This window comes from Molossus molossus, unplaced genomic scaffold (genome assembly GCF_014108415.1).
Source record: "Molossus molossus isolate mMolMol1 unplaced genomic scaffold, mMolMol1.p scaffold_m16_p_11, whole genome shotgun sequence".
Taxonomy (NCBI): Eukaryota; Metazoa; Chordata; class Mammalia; order Chiroptera; family Molossidae; genus Molossus; species Molossus molossus.
Window position 1 is genome coordinate 106,605,751 of NW_023425346.1, and position 20,901 is coordinate 106,626,651.

Below are 20,901 nucleotides of genomic sequence, written 5' to 3' on the forward strand. Positions count from 1 at the left end.
GGTTTGCGGTCGTCCCTCCTCTCGCCCGAGTGCTGCTTCCCAGGGAAGGAGGAGCCACCTTGCTTCCGTGCCTCCTCCCCTGACATCGTGAAGCCCAGGTCCTTCCAGAGAGGACCCAGGCCAGCGACGCTGCTCGGGTGAGACCCCGACACGCTGCTCCGTGGACGAGCTCACTCCGCGGTTTGGTGTTCCCTCTTTACCCTTCCCCTGTCCTCTAAGGGACGGTTAGAGCAGACAGAACACGCGGTTCACTCGACGTGTCTGAACTGAGCCGCGGCACCGCAGATGGTGGGCGGGTGACTGAGCTGAGCAGACCAAGGGAGACAGAGCCACAGAAGCCACAGAAGCCGTTTTATTTCTGAGTCTGACGAAGCTGCAGGACAGCACAGAGGTGGGGGCGGAGCCTCGTGCGTCTGCTCTCCTGCCCCAGCCCCCCAGCAACAAGCCCAGCCCCTCCAACACTGAGGCCCCACGCTCCTGTCCCTCCGATGGCACCATCTCTTCCACGGGCACCTTTCAGGACTTCACCCCCACCTTAAAGCTGCGTGGGGTCCACGGAGCCGGCAGACCGGAGCTTCGTCCGCAGGCTGCAGCGTCAGCGGGGGCGGTTGCGGTGTCACTTCAGCCAGATCCACGTGTCGCCCACGTCCGCGTTGTACCCAGGGCTGTACTTGCGGCCTGGCAGCTGTGGAAGGAAGCAGCCCACGGTCACCATGGGTTTACGGGCAGGCCCAGCCCCCGCGCACCCCTGCCTGCTGGGAGGGCGGCTCTGTGAGCAGCACAGCCTGCAAGAGCCTCCGCCCTGGTGGCCCCAAGTGCAGCCAACCCAGTGCCCCGTGCAGTCAGTCAGGAGGGCACAATGCTGTGGAGGGCACCTGGTGAGAACTGGAGGGGGTGACCCATGCAGACATCTGGGAGACAGAATGTTCCTTCTTATGCTCTGACCATCACCATCTGAAAACCCACTGATCAAGTCCCAGCTGAGTGGTCACTGTGCCCAAGGGTCCTGGCAGGGACAGCAGGAGGACCAGACTGAATTTAACAGTCGGTGTGGGCGGGGGAAGGAGCCCAACAAAGAAGGGGCCACCGTGGGAGCCCTAGCCACCCAGGCCCCCAACTGCTGCAGGAAGTGGGACGGGGCTGTGCCAGGCCCCCGGGTCAGGTGTGGACAGGTCCCCTGCAGGAGGTGGGACAGGGATGTGCCAGGCCCCCGGGTCAGGTGTGGACAGGTCCCCTGCAGGAGGTGGGACAGAGTGTACAAGTGTGTGCATGTGTGATTTGTGAGAGAGTGTGTGTGTAGGGGTGCTGGACAAAGTCTACGGAGGGGGGCTGTGTTAGGCTGAATAATGCCCCCAAAGATGTCCGTGCCCTGATCCTCGAACCCGTTACTTCATGACCTCACGTGGCAGAAGGGACTTTGCACATGTGGTTAGTTGAGAATCCTGAGACAGAAGATCACCCAGGAGAGATGTGACCTGGGAGCAGAGGTCAGGATGATGTGGGGACAGAGACAAGGCAGGCAGGCGACCCTAGAAGCTGGAGAGGAAGGTGCCCCTGGAGGACCCCGACCTGCCAACTCCCTGACCCTGCACGTCCGTCCCCAGAGCCACTGGATGACAGTTTGGGAAGTGGCTCCAGCAGCCACAGAGAGCTCGCAGGTGTGCACTCTGTGGCAGGAGACACTGGGCGTGTCTGCACAAGGGGGCGCAGGAGGGGAAGCAGACCCCGAGAGCAGGGCGGGGGTGGCAGGCTCTGAAATACCCAGCAAATTGCTATGGAAACTCAAGAGCTGTCGTGGGAGAAAACGGTCTTTTATCCTGTGTGAAGGTGGCCTCCCAGGGGACCACCTCCCTCCGCTGAAGGGCCAGCCACGGCCGGGCCCTCTGAAGGCGTCCAGCTCACTGCCCCTGCAGCCAAGGCACAGACGCCCTCGGCCTGCCTTCCCTGGTCTCTCGGTCAAGGGCATCCACTTAGCACAGGTGGCCTGGCCGGCACAGCAGCAGCCCGAGGAGGGTGGGCAGGCGGCACTCGGCCGTTTCCACCTTTGCAGATCACTGCTGAGCCACAGGGAACAAATCCAGCAGAGGAAGACTGCTGAGCACAGCCGTCCCAGTGGCTGCTGGTGCAGCGGCGGGTCTCGGACCCAAAGGCCTCTCAGCCGTCGGAGGCCCGAGACTGGGGCGCGGCTGCACAGGGAGCTGCCACGCAGGCTTCTCCGTCGCCTTCCTCCCAGCGCACCTGCGCAGCTCAGCCACCACCAAGCCCGCGGCCCAGCGCACAGCCCACGTGAGCAAACACCCCGACGCACCTCCCTGGCAGAGCCCACGCCGGCCCACAGGCCTGCAGTCCCCGGACCTGGTCGCTCGTCACTGCTCACGTCCTGGACGTGCCTGTGGGGAGGCCCTGCCCCTCTCTGCCTCCGCCCACCGCCAGCTCCCAGGACCCTGGCTGCCACCTGCCCATGCAGGGGTGGGTGGGCGCCCCGGTGCGCTGTGTGGGACTGAGCTCACTCCTGGAGGGCAGGCTCCTTCGGCTTTGACGAGGAGAGAAACAGACGTCTGTCTTACTGCAGCCACTAATGTTCTCGTTTTGGTTTCACTTCTCTGGTTCTTCCACTAAACTTAATTCTAATCTTAATTTTTTTGTTATTGCGTAGTAAAATAACATTTTTCAATTTCTGACTGACTGAAGGCCCATTCTTCACCACCTATAAAATTTCATTATAAAACCCCGTGAAAACATTTTACGTGAACGTTTACTGTTTAAACAACAAAAAGAGGAGGAGGGCGAGCCCAGCGCGTTAGGTGGAGGGTGATGCAGCCGGCACCACGGACTGCGTCCAGCCTCAGGGCCTGCGTGCCCGCGGAGGCCACGGGTGAGGAGGGCAGAGACCCGGAACAGCACCACCCTTCAGTTCCTGCTGTGGGGCCCGCGAACCCCAGCCTGCAGGTGAGCCTGCCGATCCCTGAGCCCCTGGCACTTCGGGAAGTTAGATGCTCTTGGAGGTTGTCTTCCCACCTCTGCACTGTCCACTGCCCACAAAATTCAGCCAGGCTAGTCTTCTCAGTGGTTAGAGCACTGCCAGCAGAACAGAGTCACAGGTCTGATTTCTGGTCAAGGGCACGTACCTGGGTTGCAGGTCTGACCCCTGATCCATCACGGCTCGCATGGGAGGCAACCAATGTGTCTTTCTCACATCAATGTTCCCCTCTCTCCACCCCCTCCCTCCCTCCTGCTCTCTGAATGGAAAAGTACCCTTGAGTGAGGATTAAAAAAAAAAGTCCGGCCCCGGCCGGTGTGGCTCAGCAGTTAGAGCGTCGGCCTATGGTCCAGAGAGACCCGGGTTCGGTTCCCGCTAAGGGCATGTACCTTGGTTGCAGTTTGTCCCCGGCCCTGGTTGGTCGTGCGGGAGGCAGCCACTCGATGTGTCCCTTCACGTCGATGTTTCTCTCTCTCTCCCTCCCACTCTATCTGAACAAAAAATGGAAAAATGTCCTCGGGTGAGGATAAAAAAAAATAAATGTCCGGCCAGTGTGGCTCAGTGGCTGAGCATCGACCCTGCACCAAGAGGTCACAGATTTGATTCCCGGTCTCACTCTCCCTCTTCCTTCCTCTCTCTCTAAAATCAATAAAGAAAAAAAAATAACAATCTTTAAAAAAGTCAAAGTCTAAAGCAAGGAAGAGGACCCAGCAGTCGCAGACACAGCTCTCACAGCTGGCCGGCCTGGGTCCTGCCCGGCGCAGACTCGGGCCCCGGGAGGGGCTGACCTGTGAGGTGTGCGGCGTGGAGAAGTCAAACGCACAGATGACAGAGGAGAGAGAAGGGACAAATGAGCATCTGTGGTGGACTGTGACAAATGACTCAGGTCCTAGAGCCTTCTGACCATGAGACGGTGGGTGCCTGTGGCAGACTGTGACACAGTAGCCAAGGTCCTAGAGCCGTCTGACCATGGACAAAGAAAGAGTGGGTGTCTTGGCAGCATGCAGTCCCGGGGACTCTTCCTCCGGAAGCTCTGCCCCTACACAATGCCTTTCCCCGCGAAGCCGTTCCTTCCCAGACTCCCGAGCCGCGGCCACCCAGGGCAAGCACGTGGGCACTAGGGGACACTGTGGGCAGTGTGCTGTCCTGCAACCAGCATGGCCTCGGGTGACCCTGACGACGACGCAGGCAGGCATCTATTTAAAAGGGAGACCAGACGCTCTGACTCAATCACGGACCCTTTCTCCTCGCTCTGAGTAGCTATCAGCTGAATCCATGGCAGTGTCACCGTCCGAGCACAGTGCAGCAGCCCTGGTCCCTCAGCGCATGCTGCCGTCATCAGTCACTGAGCCGGCTCCCTCCCTGCTCCCCTTCACCTGTCGTCAGTGCACATCAGCCATACTGTTCCAGTCCTCAGCCATGATTCCGGGGCATATTAGGAACCAAGATCCACTGTCATTGGGTGTCACGCCCTTTAAGGGGCACCTCCAAGTAGGGTCCTGGGGCCCCTCATCTCCCAGCACCGCCTCAGGGCTTCAGCGACCCCACAACTGCTACAGGACAGCGCTCTGCAGGACTGGAGCAGAGCTCACCTTGGCAGCGTCCCGTGCTGTGGAGAGGGGCCCGCGGGGCCGGCCCACTGGGCCCTTCCTCCTCCCAGGCAGGGGAGGTTCCATCAGGAAGGACTGGGGCCCTCCCTCCAGATGCGCCGGGGAGCCTCACACTGCTGGATAACCCTGGGGGAGCTGGGGAGTTCGATTCCCCGCTCCTCTCCTCCGTCATTACACGTAAACGCTCATGAGCCTGCTAGGAATTTTTCCTCCGTTTAAAGAGGAACATTGGCCCTGGCCAGTCTGTGTCTCTCACGCAGGTGTGTGTGTGTGTGTGTGTCTCTCTCTCTCCCCCCCCCTCCCTCCCAATCTAAAAAAAAAAAATCAATGGAAAGTCCAGCCGGTGTGGTTCAGTGGTTGAGGGTGAACCCACGCACCCAGAGGTCGCCAGTTCGATTCCAGTTCCGGTCAGAGCACATGCCCAGGTTATGGCCTGATCCCCAGGGTGGGCAGCAGGAGGCAGCCAGTCAATGTTCTCTTTCATCAACGTTTCTATCGCTCTCCCTCTCCCTTTCTCTCTCTAAAAAATCAATAAAGAAAACAATTTTTAATAAGACCAATGGAAAAATATCCTCAGATGAGGATTAAAAATATATTTAATAAATAAAACAAAGAGCACTGTAGAAATAATTAGAGTCAATTCTTTGATATACAATTTCCCCAACTTTCCATTACTATTAAGCATAAATCAAGTATAAAAAAACTGAAGTCGCGCTGACTGGTTTTGTTCAGCGGTTAGAGCGTCGGCCCACGGACCAATGCATCTCAGGTTCGACTCCAGTCAAGGGCGCGTAGCTCGGTTGCGGTTCATCCCCGGCCCTGGTCAGGGTCATGCAGGAGGCAACCAACTGATGCGTCCCTCTCACGTCCATGTTTCTCTCTCTCCCTCCCCCTCTGCCTCCCACTCTATCTGAAGATAAAGAACAAATATCCTCAGGTGAGGATTAAAAAAAAGTGCTAAGGTTTGAATGTCAAGAGGAAATTTAAAACAATCAAGTCAATGAACTGAGCCTAATGCTTTTCTGTTTACTGCAAGTCTGTCTGTTAAAGTGAATTTCACAAAGGCAAGAACACAGTGCTCACATACTAAAGTTATTAAGCATCTCTATTTTTAAAAACAGTAAGGAGTACTGGACACTGAAACTGAAAACAACCTAAAAGTAAAGAAATAAAAATAGCAGGAGGGAAACAAGAAGGTTCCGTTGTCCTAGCAACTGTCTGAGCGACCGGCCGGGGGTGGCGCAGGACCCTCGGCACCAGGCTCCTCCAATGGCAGAGACCGGGGCAGGGACCCCTCGCCGTCTACCCGAGGACAGACTGGCAGGAAGAGAACGTGGCCGCAGCACTGCGGGAGATGACCAGACCCACACTCAGAAACAGGACCGCACGGCATGGTCACAGCCTCCAGCCCACGACCAGACATCTGTCCAGGGAGTGAGGCAGGACGAGGAGGGGGAGATTAGACAGATAAAACTGTCATTTGCTGGCTTGTCTTTTTCTTTTTCTTTTTATATAGTGAGACTTTTTTTCTAATCCTCACCCAGGGATATTTTTCCCTGGACTTAAAGAAAAAAAAAGGTCACCACACGATGACCTGGAATGTCAGTCACAACCCTCACTTACCGCCAGACTCCAAACTCACTACACCTGACTGCTCCTCAACAAGCCCTCAGGGGGATACTAAGCATCTCGAACAGACCGTGTCCAAAGCAAACTCTTGATCTTCCCCCGCGTCCAACCCGAGTCCCAGTTTCTGAGCCCTGACATGGCAGTACGAAATCTCAACAGATCCTGGGGCCCGACCCACCATCCATCTGACCACTCTTCAGAAGCTGTGATGAGGCTGCCCTCTGACGTGTGCTCCATGACCCGCCTCCCGACGCTCTCCCGGCCTTGCCTGCGCCCCCAGCCAATCCGCTCCCAGTGCGCCGCACGTCCGTCCCCCTCCTGCCCGGTCCACCAGAGACAAGCCGTCTCCCCGCTCCCTTCCCCCCCTCCCTGCACCAGCACAGTGGCCTCCACTGTCCTGACTAGAAAACGCCTCCCCTCCTCTGCGCCGGGGGCCTCTCCACCTCAGCGCCCACTGCTCCCCGTCCCCTACAGCTCTGCCTACACACCTACTCCTCGTGAGGCCTTCCTGGTCACACCAAGACCTCTCCACGCAGCCCCAGCACAGGGGCTCTGCCAAACCTCTGCTGGGCACGTGACGTTCCCCACAGCACGCGTCACCATCGTTTGGCAAGTTCTGCCTCACTTTTTGTTCCGTTCCCGCCGGCAGCCGGGAGCCAGGAAGGCGGTGGGTGTCAGCTGCGTCTGCACAGTACAGGAGGGGCTGGGCACAGGCTGGGCCCGGGCACCAGGCAGGAGCTGCACCCCGGTCGCTGTGACGACGGGGAATGAGCATGTGAGAGAGGGGCCCGGCAGGACCGCACACGAAAGTGGGCGCAGCAGAGCTGGGGCGCAGCCCCGCGGACAGGGGCGGGCTCTGGCGCACTCACACCAGAGACCAGAACGAAGAGCAAACATGCAGGTGACAAACCCTCTACACTGAACAAAATCACTTTCACAACCCAAAGAACTTACTGAAGAGAAAATGGCAAGTCCCTCGGGGAAGAGAGGAGGCAGTGGGGCTACCTGGACACCCAGTCACGCTTCAAGCAACCTGCAAGTCTCATGTCAGAGATCACAGCCCCGCAAAATTATCAGCTTTCAACTTACTGCCGACTGCCTGCTCGGGTCTGATTTAACACAGCATGCCGCACGTCTGCACGGACAAGCCCACCCCAGCGGGCAGAGGCGGCCTGCGCCCTGCCCACCGACGGCCCCGGGAAGGTCTCGCTCGGGCGAGGCTCTCAGCAGAGCTGGCGGGTGCTCTCTGAGTTCACGTGTTCCCTCGGATGGCTCCGCACCGTTGTGAAAACAGATGGTTCACTGAAAAGGTCTGGAAATCAGATAGGACCAACAACACAGCCGCCCGCCGGGCCTCTGCCCTCCGCGCTGTCCAGCGGGGCCGCCCTGCCTCTGCACTGCGCTCCGTCTGCGCCAGGCCCTCCTGCAGAGACAACCCCCACTCCTAGCGGGCGGGCGCCGGAGAGCAAGGCGACGCCGCGTCAGAGCTGACGCCACGCGTGCAGACGGAGGCTGAGGAGCACAGCGGCACACCAGCCAGGCTGATGAGGACGCTGCCCGTGCACACGCCGCCAGAGCGTCTTCCTGCTCGCGGCCCGGCTCTGAGGACTGCGTCAACTTCCAGAGCACAGTTAGGGGAGAAAAGGAGAGTCACTTCGGTGAGAAGAAAGCTCTTTCACTAAGACAAATCATAAAGACAACCACGACCCTTCTCAGAAGTGATGCACCAGTCTGAGCCCCCGCAGTGCTCAGCTCTCCGGCTTCAAGGTCTCACCTCTGAGAACTCCCGGAAGACGCGGTCACTCTGGTGCGCTCCGATCGTGATTTCTGGGAGATACACGGGAATGGTGGTGTAATTCAGCACCTGCAGCTTATTCTGAACCCTAGGAAATAGAAGACATGGGTCACACGGAGCATCAACGTAAATAACAGCGTGGGCTGGGAGGTTGTTTTGAACACGTCGTCCCGGAAACCCCGTGCACTCCAGTAACGCCAGGACTCCCGGGCAGGCAGCTCGAGGCGCGGCTCCCACCCCAGAGACGGCAGGCCTGCGTGCAGCTGCTCTCTGGGGATGATTTTCACACCTCAGTGGGCTCTTTCAAAAGCCTCAGGCTGGGCGCCTACCTTTGGGAATGGATATAGTTTGGAAACAAAAAGTGTGCTTTAAACGTAGGAAGAGCCTGGCCCTGGCCACGGTGGCTCAGTGGCTAGAGTGGGCCCTCGCACCAGAGGGTCTCGGGTTCAATTCCCGGTCAAGGGCACGTACCTGGGTTACAGGTTCGATCCCCGGTGTGCAGGAAGCAACCAGTTCATGTCTCTCTCTCACATCGATGTCTCTGTCTCCCTCTCTCTCCATCCCTTCCGCCCTACCTTCTACTCTAAAAACAATGGAAAAATTATCCTTAGTGAAGATTAATAAAAAAAAAAAATCCCATAGGAATAGCAGGAATAAAAAGGTAAAAGCAAACACCATACAGTACAATGCCATGCACAGTGTCCTCATTAAAATTTTGCAGAATGAATGAGTCTTGAGGGAAAGAGCCTTGAGCCAGCAGGTCCCCGGCCGCACAGCTCGGTGCCGCCTCTCCCAAAGGCGGGGTCCTCTGCAGGATCCAGCAGAGCTGCCGAGGCTCCAGGGTGGGCGTGGGGGTGGGGCGAGCTCCCACACTGGACGGTCACAGCACCATCACTTAGACAGGTCTAGCTCTCCGCCTTCTTCGGCACCGATAAATAGACATCATGGGGCCCTCTCCCTGTTTCCTCATTTTGTTCTGCTAGATGCTAGAATATTTATACTTTTGTAATTTGCTTAAATTAATTTAGTCTGACTACACCCATTGTACTTGAAGATGAGAAGCATTTTTGGAACTTTTAGAAAGAAGCATTAAAATAAAGTCTCCTTTCTTAAGGGCTCAAAACAAAAAAAATAATTATTTTAAATGGCCACTTTCCCATTAAGGAGTTATAATGGCAGAAGCTTCTGCTTGTAATGGTCCAGATGGAAGTTCTCTAACGTCTCTGGCTCTCAGCCGCTCGGTGAGAGTGAGTCCAGCCCTACCGGGCAAACCCAAGCTTGTCCCACACTCCAGGCAGGCCGCACGGCCGGCGGGACAGCCGATCCACTCCAGGGCCGGCGGCCCTCCGTCCCTCCCACAGAGGACTGCAGAGCGGCAGAACCCAAGGCAGGCGAGCGAGCGTGGACAGCTGCAAAGGCAGAGCCGGTGCCACCAGTTCCAGCCGTCACCCGTGCCCTGACTGGTATCCACCAACCAGACACCCCCGCAGCGCTGCCAGGGCCGCAGGCTGCTTCCCTAACGCCCGCAGATGCCCGGCGGGGCCACCCAGGGACCGGGGACGCCCAGGAACCAGGCCCTGGCCTGAGTGGGCGCTCAGACTGGAGTGGACAGCACGTGGCTACAGAGTACCTTTCACAAGGACGTATCAGTGATGTAGAAATACACACCTTTTTATTTTTAACACAATAGTCATTCTATTCTTATTATACATTGACAATTTTTTAAAAGTGATCTCACAATAAACAATTTCAACTAAAAATGAAGTTCATATGTTTAAATATTAACAAAGATGTAGGTGGGTATGATTTGGTTTTCTCTATAGCTTGAAAATCTGTTAAAATTCTGGAAGACTGGGAAGAACTTACCGGCTGGGCCCGGAAACGTGTGGACTACACAGAGCAACAGCGCCATCTGTGTTCGATTTGGCAGAATTACATGTACACACAACCTCCACAAAAGGATGTACCTGAACAATCTGCTTTAAAAAACTATCTGCAGCTGCTCACAACTTCCTTAAACCTGGCAGCACTGCTGAGCCCGGTCTCAGCATGGGCTTGAATGACGGCGTCAGGAGGGCCGCGCCACCCTCCCCCGTGAAGCCCAGGCCTCACTCCCTCGCAAACCGCACAGTCCAGACCCAGGGTAAGAAAGGAGGGAGGACAACAGGAAGCTTTTCAGGCTCAGGAAGAAAACGCAGCGAAAGCGAACATTCTGTGCACAGAGCACTTAGCCTAATTAAGGAGAACTCAAACCCTGACTGAGAACAATGCAGCCTCTTAACATCTAAGCACAGTGCCCGGATGAGACAATGCGCTCGAGTTTGGTCTACAAAAGGCTGCTACATCATGTATTTTAAAACAAAAAAGCGAGGCAGGAAAAGACAGAAAAAAGTCAGTAAAGTACGTTTTATGACTTAAACTGTTCTTCAGTTAACAGAAAGTCTACACTCCCTACTAAATCACGTCCAGAGCGTATGCCTCGGTCTTTCCCGAGGGGCAAGTTCATGTGAACGCTGCACGCTAGAAGCCATGGCACAAAGACGCCCTCGGGGGTCAGGGTCAGCACCTGGGGAGGGAGAGGGGCGGGTGGAGAGGGGAGCGGCAGGAAGGCGGAGGCTCGAATGCCAGCCAGTCCCCACGCAGGAGTGGAGCCCACAGCAGGCACCAGCAGGTCTCGGGTCACGGCTACGGACACAAGGACCTCCAAGGTTGAGGGCCAGGTGCCGCGCACATCAGCACACACGTGACTACACACCGACACACGTCACCGAGGCGGCACAGAAACGCTCTAAACCAATAATTTGGTCAAGTTTTGGACAAAATGAGCACAACTCATTTCGTAAATGGCATGTTTACAGCAATTATCTCAGAAAATTGGTCATAATTTCACTCGAATCCCCCAAACTAAGAAATGGAACTGGGATGAAATACAGTGACGACTGACTGCGGTGGGATGTCTCTGGGGCAGGGAGCAAAGCCGGGGGGACAGGACAGGGGCACTGACAGCGGAAGAACTGAACATGGACTGAATGTCGGCTGTGAGCGTCCAGGGAAGGTCAGGACCTCTCCCCGTGCTGAGAGCCATGGACTGAGCACCCACACAGTGTGACTCTAAGACAGGGAATTCGGACAAGGTCTAGCCTGACCCCAGGTCATGTTTAGAAAACAGCCGCAGCCCGTGAAGGGTCAGAACGTGACCCACGTGGCCCAGGCTCAGCAGGGTATCAGGAGGTCACCTTTCTTGTGATATTATGTACCCTGCCCAGCAGGAGCTGATAATAACAGTGACCACATATAAATCCGCGTACGGCAACAGCCTGGAAAAGACAAGAGGTTTCCAGGAAACACAAAGTGAGTGCTTGGATTTTCGCATAACTGCAGGGCGGGTGGGGAGGGGCTGGGCCGGGTGACCTGCGGGGCACGTAGGGGGGAGCCCCCCAGAGGACGAGGACTGCGAATCGGGAAAGTGAAGCTGGGCCGCATGACGAGCACAGCGCTGCCCCCGCAGGGTCCTGTGAGAGGAGAGCCTCGTCGCTGGGACAGTCTGATGGACAAGGACCTGGCCAGGCATGTGCCAGGGGGCGGGCGGGATGAAGGAAGAACTGACCGGAGGACTGGAGCTCGAGGATGAGGGGCTCAAACCCCAGAGCAGAAGTAATAAGAGAGAAATCACAGGAGAAGCGCACAGCGACCATAGGGTGGGATGTAAGAAAAGGAAGGGACCAGAGGGAACAGGAGGTCCAGGCAGGTGACCGCTGAGCGAGAGGCGACCCTCCCACGGGATCCAAGCCTGGGCCGAGGAGGGAGGGAGGGAGGGAGGGCAAGATGGCCGTGCACAGGGCCACAGGGAGGAGCCACGGGCGACACCGCAGCCCCCAGACACTGTCCTGTGCCCGTGGCCAGTCAGCTCTGAGCCGTTTCCCACCTGTGAGAGGAGGGGAGCCCCCCCAGACAGCAGTGCTGTGGGGCCAGGGAGTTTCTGAGGCGCTGACCTTGGGGCAGACTTTTGAAGCAAGGTTCAGAATATGCTGTACATAACTTCATTTAGGTACATTTGCAAAAACACCTAGACAAAAGTATTAATATAAGTATCTAGACCAGTGGTTCTCAACCTGTGGGTTGCAACTCCTTTGGGGGGTCGAACGACCCTTTCACAGGGGTCGCCTAAGACATAACAGTAGAAAAATTGCAGTTATGAAGTAGCAATGAAAATAATTTTATGGTTGAGGTCACCACAACATAAAGAATTGTATTAAAGGGTCGTTGGGCCCTGGCCGATTTGGCTCAGTGGTTAGAGCGTCAGTCTGTGGTCCAGAGAGACCCGGGTTCGGTTCGCGCTAAGGGCATGTACCTCGGGTGCAGTTTGTCCCCAGCCCCGGTTGGGTCGTGCGGGTGGCAACCACTCAATGTGTCCCTTTCACGTCGATGTTTCTCTCTCTCCCCCCCTCTCCCTCCCACTCTATCTGAACAAAAAATGGAAAAATGTCCTCAGGTGAGGATTTAAAAAAAGGGTCGCGGCATTAGGAAGGTTGAGAAACACTGATCTAGACAAAAGAAAAGTTAAGCACAGAGTTTCAGAAAACTAAGTGGGATCCCAGTTCACACTGAGAGTACGCAGCTGGAAGCCGGCCCTCCTGCCCTCCATGCTGTCTACAGGAAACCCCGTCCACACAGGCTCCGGCTGAGGGAAGACATGGAGGACAGACCACACCTACACTAACCAAGCTGGAACAGATACGTCAACTCCAGACCAGCGGACTTCAGAACTAGAACAATTCCCTGGGATGAAGAGGGGATTCCGTGATGGTGAATGAGTTAACTCTCCAAGATACGATCACCTAAACACACCCGCACCCAGCGATAGGGCGTCAAGACGCACGAGGCAAAACCAACACAGCTCCAAAAAGAAACAGACCGAGCTGCCCTGTCAGCCCGAGACCCGAACGCTCCTCCTCCTGGGCCGGCAGACCCAGCAGACAGGCAGCAGCGAGGGAAGGGTCCTGAACACAGCAGCCACCAGCCTGGCCCACTCAGCAACAGCAGGACCCACCACGTTCTCACTGGAACATCAAGACCAAAACGTGCCTGGCCCACAGCATCTCACCCAAAACCACCGAGCAGAAATCATACAAGCCAGTCCTCAGACCACAATGGGGTTCAAGCAGAGGGAAATGTATACACTAAAGACACATATCGGAAAAAGACTTGCAATCGATCTTCTAAGCTTCCACCTTAGGAAGTGAGAGTGAAGAGCAACAGAAGCCGAAGGAAGAAGACGGAGAAGGAGAAACTCTAGGAGCTCGAGTAGAGAGCAACGACACCGAAACAAAAACAGTCCAGGTCGTCAAAACAAAAAGCTGATTCTTTAAAAAGATCATTAACATGAGAACATTTACAAAGGACAAATAAATAGCCAATAAAAATATAAATTATTTGAAGTTTGCGCTGAGCTGCCCAGGCTCAGAGGGCCCTGCAGACGACAGGGCGAGTCCGGCTGGCCCACGCCTTCCGGAGGACGGAGGACACTGTGCAGACATCAGGCGTCGTAGAATGCACTCAGACAGCCTGGCCCAGTAACTCCACTCTTACACCTTAAGAGAGTAGCCTGAAATGGAGCAAGAATGTGAACGACATGCTCACTGCTCTACTCCGGATGCGAAGAAATCAAAACGGCTGGACAGACTGGACTGGACTCCAGAGATGGGGACGAGCAGGCCTGTGCTGGGCCGACACACCTTCTCGGTGAGGGGCCACGGGGGCGTCAGGCTTCGAGACCACACATGGTTGCTGTCACTGTACATTCTCTTTCACGATCCTTGAAGAGCGTAAGGCCATTCTCCACAGCAGAGGGCTGGGTCTGGCCCACAGGCGTGGTTTGCAACCCTGACTTCTACCTCATCTACGGACTCAGACAGCACATGCGAGGAACAGTTAAAAAGAAAAATCAAAAATTTAAACACTTACTAAACTACAGACATGCTCATGATATTAAAAACAGAATACAGCCTGGCCGGTGGGGCTCAGTGGGTTGAGCCTTGTCCCATGGACTGAGAGGTCCCAGTTCGATTTCCTGTCAAGGCACATGCCTGAGTTGTGGGCTTGATCCCCAGCAGGGGGAGTGCAGGAGGCGGCCAATCCATGTATTGCTCTCACATCGATGTTTCTCTCCCTCTTCCTTCCTCTCTCTCTAAAATATCAATAACAACACATTTAAAAAAGAATACAAAGATGTGCAAAGTACTTTTCACTTAGAAACATATGATCACATCCACTTTAAAGACTGTGAGAACTCGCACGGAACTTTCAGCATCAGCTCATGCAGCAGAATCACAGATGATGTCGCTGTGATTGGGGCTTTGGTTCCCAGCTTCCCACCTTGAGTGGGAAGGGCTCTGACCTCACAGCCTGACCTACCGTGTGTTCGGTGCCCCTCGGCCTCCTTACCAGGGCAAGCTGCTCACTTTTCCTCCTCTGCTCCAGCCACACTGCTGAGCCGCTAGGCATCCCTTCCCGCCAAGCTCCTGCTCAGGGCCTCTCCTGGACCCGGCCTCCCTGCCTCATGCTGACCCGGACACCACAGGCCCAGGCCTGCGCCAGTCAGGCCTCTTCAGAAGACAGGCCTTCCACGTGCTCTCCCCAACAGGGGCGTCGGTCACACACTGTCCCATTACTCAGGGCTGCCTTCCTTCACTGCCTTTAGCACCAACAGTTCTCTTGATCTGGGCTCTCTATCTCCCCCACAAAATATCTTGGACTCAGGAGTTCTACTTGATAACACGTCCCCTACATCTAAAACTGCCCGGCACATGGTGAAGGTGAAGCAGCTGCTGAATTAGCAACCCGATCAGTCGCCGGGCTATCAGACCACAGCCTGTTCGGGAGGGAAAAGGAAACCCGCTTGCAGTGCAGGCTGGCGCTGGCAACACCTCACGAAACACACTCACCCACAAGTCTGCAAGTGTCTACAGCAGGCAACGCACGGCGCTCGAACACAGCCCTGGTGCGCCTGGCCCCGCCCCGGGCCCCACACTCACAGCATCAGCAGGCGCTCGAACACAGCCCTGGTGCGCCTGGCCCCGCCCCGGGCCCCACACTCACAGCATCCGCAGGCGCTCGAACACAGCCCTGGTGCGCCTGGCCACGCCCCGGGCCCCACACTCACAGCATCCGCAGGTGGTGGAAGGTGCGGTCGTCCTGGTCAAGCCACGGCCCCTTGTCACACTTGAGGTATTCGATGTCCTCCACCACCTGGACAGAAGGAATTCCAATTTTAATGGGAAATCTAATTTTAAATGACACATTTTAATACACCATAAACTACAAATATCAGGCGAGAAGAATCACACCATAAAAGTAAAAAAAAAAGAGTCCAAACAGATGGCCTCAGTAAAGTGGGGGCTGAGTGATGACCCCGCGATGTGGGCGTCTCGCCCTGCTGACACTGGGGCAGTGGGCATCACCTGGCAGTCTGGGGGGGCCGGCGAGGAGACCGAGACTAGGGAGGGCCAGCGTGTGTGGCAGACGACTCGCTTCCTCCCAGTCACTGCGCACCTCTGGCTGAGAGGCCCGTGCCCGAAGCCCGTGGCCTGGACACTGGCTCCCAGGGAGCAGCCTTCAGGGTGCACCCCCACCCCCCGGTCACCCAGCTGGGAGAGCTCGTCCAGCCTCCAAGAATTTGATTATATTCAATGATGAATCCAACTAATGGGCCTCAGAGCTGAACCGCGTTCCTCCTCTTCTCAAACACATGCCACCTGGCTAGCCTGTCAGATGTCAAAACAACCTGAAACAAGTCACCGCAACATGAGGAGGCCGGGAAGAAAACAAAACGTGGCTGAGTCCTTTGGGAAGAGGATGACGCGTAACGGGAGCTCTGCAGTGGCCTGGAGCCCTGGCCGCCCCCCGCGACCACCAGGTAGCTCAGGGTGTCCCTCAGGGAAGCGGGCGGCTCTGTGACCTTCTGTTACGTCACCTCCAGACCACAAAACTTGGCTTTGCTTCTAAAATTCTTATACCTTTTTCCAAAAAAGTAATTTATGCTTATTATATATGAGATGGTACTTAAAAAGTTTTTTTAACCAAATGAGTGGTCAACCGCCTCAATACCTTTCAGGAAATAACCAGTTTTCCTCTACCTTTTCATTATCCTTTAAAATACTGACTTTACCAAACCAAGAGTTTCACACACATGCACACACAGCTGAGCACTCACATACACAGGTGAGCATGTGCGTGCACACACACAAGTGAGAGCTCTTACACACATAGGTGAGCGCGCTCACACACACAGTGAGCACATGCATGCACACACAAAGGTGAGCGCTCACACACACACACACACACACACACAGGCGAGCATGCTCACACACACACACAGGTGAGCATATGAATGCGCACACACACACAGGCGAGCACGCTCACACACAGGTGAGCATATGAACGCACACACACACATACAGGCAAGCGCTCACACACACACAGGCGAGCGCGTGCACACACAGATGCACCTGTTTCTGGACTGCCCTGTCCCACTCACTGGCACCACCACCACAGCGCCGTCACCGCCACACTCTAACATGTTTTTGTATTTGGGAGGGAGATGTTCCTGTATTATTCTTTTCAAAGTTTTTTTGGCTATTATTAATTACACTAAGATTCACTTGAATTTTTACAAAATGCACCTTCTAAGGTGGGGAAAGCTGGTACCTTGACATACCAAATTTTTCTTGTTAACTAAGTCAACCTTCAACGTGACCGTCTGTGTCACCAATGCTGTAGCAGGCAGCCTGCGGCCCTTTGCACCTTACGTTTTGTCGCTCTAGGACCACAGAAACGGAACTATTTCCATGGAAATCACAACCTTGTGACCAGGAGTGTGATGGGCGTGAAACTTCTCTTGGACTGTAACACAGCCATTTCCCAGACCACTGGGACGGAACTGACACTGACTTGCAGGAACATCATACGTAAATCAGATTTAATAATGCATTTTCCAGCCACCTTCTTACCTTTTCTGCATCCTGAGCCTCCCTTGCACTGTACTGCAGAACTTCACACTTCTCACTGCAAGAGAAAGATGGAGGCCGACGTAAACTTCCCAAGTTTACATCACCATACAAATGAGCACTTAGCCTTGAAGTCGCCCCACCAACACGAACACGTCCTTGAACTGGTGCTGGGCTGGGCCTGTACGGGCTCCCATGACCGGACTGGGTCCAGAGGAGGCACAGGTAGGAATCTGCTTGTGACTGGACGGTGACAGTGGCAGGCCTGCTCCTGGCTTCCCTGCTGTCCCCACCCCACAGGCATGAGAAAGCAGAGCCACCTGTGTCTATAGAGGGCAGGGCACACAGGTCACTTCCACTGCTACGCAGGCTGCACTCACTACAAGAAAGTACAAAGGAGCCCAGATCCCACTCAAAGTGCCCGACACTGCTCACACTTCACCCCTGAGCACCAAGCTGTCCTTCTAGCCAACGTGAAGGGTTACCTGTCCCCTAAAGTAGAAATACGTAAGTTCTCAGGCCAAAACCCACACCGAAATACAGCTTCAGTTTATTTCTAACATTAAAAATATAACAAAAGAGCCCTGGCCGGTTTGGCTCAGCGGTTAGAGCGTCGGCCTGCGGTCCAGAGAGACCCGGGTTCGGTTCCCGCTAAGGGCACGTACCTCGGTTGCAGTTTGTCCCCGGCCCTAGATGGGTCGTGCAGGTGGCAACCACTCGATATGTCCCTTTCACATCGATGTTTCTCTCTCTCTTCCTCTCTCTCCCTCCCACTCTATCTGAACAAAAAATGGAAAAATGTCCTTGGGTGAGGATAAAAAAATAAAATAAAATAACAAACAAGACAAAGAAAACTGACAAAATAAGCAAACCAGAAACCAACCCAATCACACTGAAAAGCCTGCTGTCATTCTTGTTTACAGAGAGCAGACTGGACCCCGACAGCCTCCCGCACACAGAGCTCCTGTGCAGCACGGCGTCAGGAGGAGGGCTCGTCCCACAGACAGCCCCGCCCTCAGCTCACCTCATCTCAGGAAGGAAGGTCTTCTTATAGGCACTCTCGATGTCCTGAAGGTAGCCAGAGGTGATCTTCATCTCGTGTGGCTGAACAAGCAGAAGAGCACAGGGGTGAACCACTCAGCCTTCCCTGCCCTTCCCTGTGCACACGTGAGCCGCGGACACAACCAGCCTTCCCTGCCCTCCCCTGTGCACACGTGAGCCGCGGACACAACCAGCCTTCCCTGCCCTCCCCTGTGCACACGTGAGCCGTGGACACAACCAGCCTTCCCTGCCCTCCCCTGTGCACACGTGAGCCGCGGACACAACCAGTCTTCCCTGCCCTCCCCTGTGCACACGTGAGCCGCGGACACAACCAGCCTTCCCTGCCCTTCCCTGTGCACACGTGAGCCGCGGACACAACCAGCCTTCCCTGCCCTCCCCTGTCCGCGGACACAACCAGCCTTCCCTGCCCTCCCCTGTGCACACGTGAGCCGCGGACACAACCAGCCTTCCCTGCCCTCCCCTGTGCACACGTGAGCCGCGGACACAACCAGCCTTCCCTGCCCTCCCCTGTGCACACATGCGCCGTGGACACAACCAGTGGACAGTGTTTCCTCAGAGCCACTCCTGCTGGCTGCTGCAGGGACTCTTGGGGTGACAGTAAGAGGTCTCAGGGCCACTTAAAACTACTCTCATCTGCATCCCAGTGTCAAAAAGAAGGTCCTTCTTCCCCCATGGAAATGTTCACTGTGGGAGTGACAGTCCCCAACAGGAAGTGGTCACAGGTGCAGTGGTCCTTGTGGTTACTCCCTGGGTCCGTCAGACCGCAGAGCCAGCGCCACTGAACCCGGTCTCAACTGAGGAACGAGACAGTGGGCGTGTGTGGAGAGGACCACTGCACTTCTCCAGCATCAGTGAGCAGGGAAAGAGGGAAGAGGCCACTGAGTTAAACAGACGGCAGTGGGAATATCAGACATCGGTTTGGGTCGTAGGAAAACAGGCGGGAAACCGTCGTGAGTGGAAGGCACTGCACCGCGGGCATCCTGTCAGCAGACCTCCCGTCCTGCAGGGCGGTGTAGGGACACAGGCACAGGGAGCGAGGGGGCGGCACTGGGGACTGGAGGGCACTGGAGGAGAGCAGCACCGGCCAGCAGTCACTTCCCGCCTGCTGCTGCAGACGAGCGGGGAGGAAGGGGCCGAGCACGGAGCCCCGAGGGAGCCGACTCACGTCTCCTTTCTTCTGAATCCGACTCTGGATCTCCGGGACGGGCATGTCGATGTAGATCACCACGTGAGGGGGCAGGTACTGGCAGATGGTCACCTTCTTCACCTCGTTGTAGTGGCTCACACCTGGCACACCCGGGAGACGCTGCCCGTCATCCTAATAGTCCGCGCATTTCCACAGCGCACCCGGCTCAGCTGTCAGAGCAGCTGCACGTGTCCCGTGATGGCTCTGCCGCCCTCACAGCAATCCTGCAAATCGGCGCTCCGCCCCGCTTCCCCGCTCCTGAGTGCCGGGCCAGAGCATTCCGCCGGCTGCTACGCGCTGCCACCCCGCCGCAGGCCGGCAGAGCCCGTCTGACCCAGCTCCTCTCCCTGGCACCTGGCACAGTGCCTGCACACAGCCTGTTCTCTGGGGGGCTGCTGACCGACCCCGACTGCCGCCAGCCTGTCTAGTGAGCGTCAGCATCCTGGTCAGAGGCTAGGGCTCCGGCTGCTCTCTGTACAGGCACATGGTGTCCTGTCAACAGCAGGGGGCGCAGGCACGCAGGAGCAGACCGCCTGGCCTCACTCAGCACTGCCTGGCCTCCGTCCCCCACTCACTAACCCACACACTGACTCTGCCCCCCAAGCCGAGCTGCCTCTGCTCCAGCTGGCAGAGCACAGGGAAGGGCCACAGGCTGACAAAGCCTCTTCCCAGCCCGACCCACCCAGCATGCTCCTGGGCACAACAACTGGGCCCCACCAGGCGGGCTCCCATCGCCCCCATGGTCAGGCAACCTCTGTCCAGGAGGCCTTTCCTCCTGTCCGTGTGCCACTTGTTGCCACTTGTCAGACTCTGAACAACGCCCAGCACAGAGCTGCTGTCCCAGAAGCCTCTGAGCAGCGGGTGTCGGAGAGGAGGAGAGGGGGGCGGCAGTGCTGCCCGGCAGGTGCAGGCACCGGGTGAGCACCTCTGACTGCACAGAACAACACACTAGAAGCTGCACAGTTCAGGGACCTTCCATCTATCGGCCAAAGAACAGCTTAGGCCTCCCGCCCACAGTGGGAGCAGGAGGCAGCGCAGAGCTGGGGAAGGCAGTGTGGGAGCTGGGGGAGACAGTGCAGAGCTGGGGGAGGCAGCGCGGGAGCTGGGGGAGGCAGCGCGGGAGCTGGGGGAGGCAGCGCGGGAGCTGGGGGAGGCAGCGCGGGAGCTGGGGGAGGCAGCGCGGGAGCTGGGGGAGGCAGCGCGGGAGCTGGGGGAGGCAGCGCGGGAGCTGGGGGAGACAGCGTGGGAGCTGGGGGAGACAGCGTAGAGCTGGGGGAGGCAGTGTGGGAGCTGGGCCCGGGCTGTGTGCGGCTGGACAGCACTCCACTTCCACAGATGTTAAGTTCAGAGGGAAAGGGGTGGAGGGGCCATCTGCTTCCTTGGAAAGTTCGTAAGGAATGGCAGACGTGCACAGGACACACACCAGCTGAAGGTGAGTGTCCCGAGCCCTGGCAAGGCTGCGGGCCCACCCAGGCGCTGGACAGACTCACATTGCCTCCGGATGAAGCCCTGCTTGTACATCGCCTCCAGGAACACAAAGTCACTGTAGATGGAGCGTTCCAACACGACACCCTGCCCTGCGTAAAGAGGGACAGAAACTGAAAATTAAACATGATAATTAAAGCACTAAAACA

General features: G+C 56.5%; 1 protein-coding gene across 3 annotated transcripts in view; it reads right to left on the reverse strand.

Annotated features, from left to right (window-relative positions):
- Window positions 1-342: 342 nt before the first annotated feature.
- Window positions 343-20,901, reverse strand: part of NDUFA10 (NADH:ubiquinone oxidoreductase subunit A10) — a 35,982-nt gene continuing 15,423 nt past the window's right edge. For 2 of the 3 annotated variants that reach the window (XM_036254835.1, XM_036254834.1), the window contains exons 4-10: window positions 20,758-20,844; window positions 19,247-19,368; window positions 18,044-18,123; window positions 17,023-17,077; window positions 15,177-15,262; window positions 7,994-8,102; window positions 343-685 (exon numbers count right to left, since the gene is read on the reverse strand). In XM_036254835.1, the coding sequence (XP_036110728.1) occupies window positions 617-685; window positions 7,994-8,102; window positions 15,177-15,262; window positions 17,023-17,077; window positions 18,044-18,123; window positions 19,247-19,368; window positions 20,758-20,844 (608 nt within the window). In that variant the 3' untranslated portion in view covers window positions 343-616. Of the gene's footprint in view, window positions 686-7,993; window positions 8,103-15,112; window positions 15,263-17,022; window positions 17,078-18,043; window positions 18,124-19,246; window positions 19,369-20,757; window positions 20,845-20,901 lie in introns of those variants that run through there. The other variant, XR_004958714.1, reaches the window with a different exon arrangement.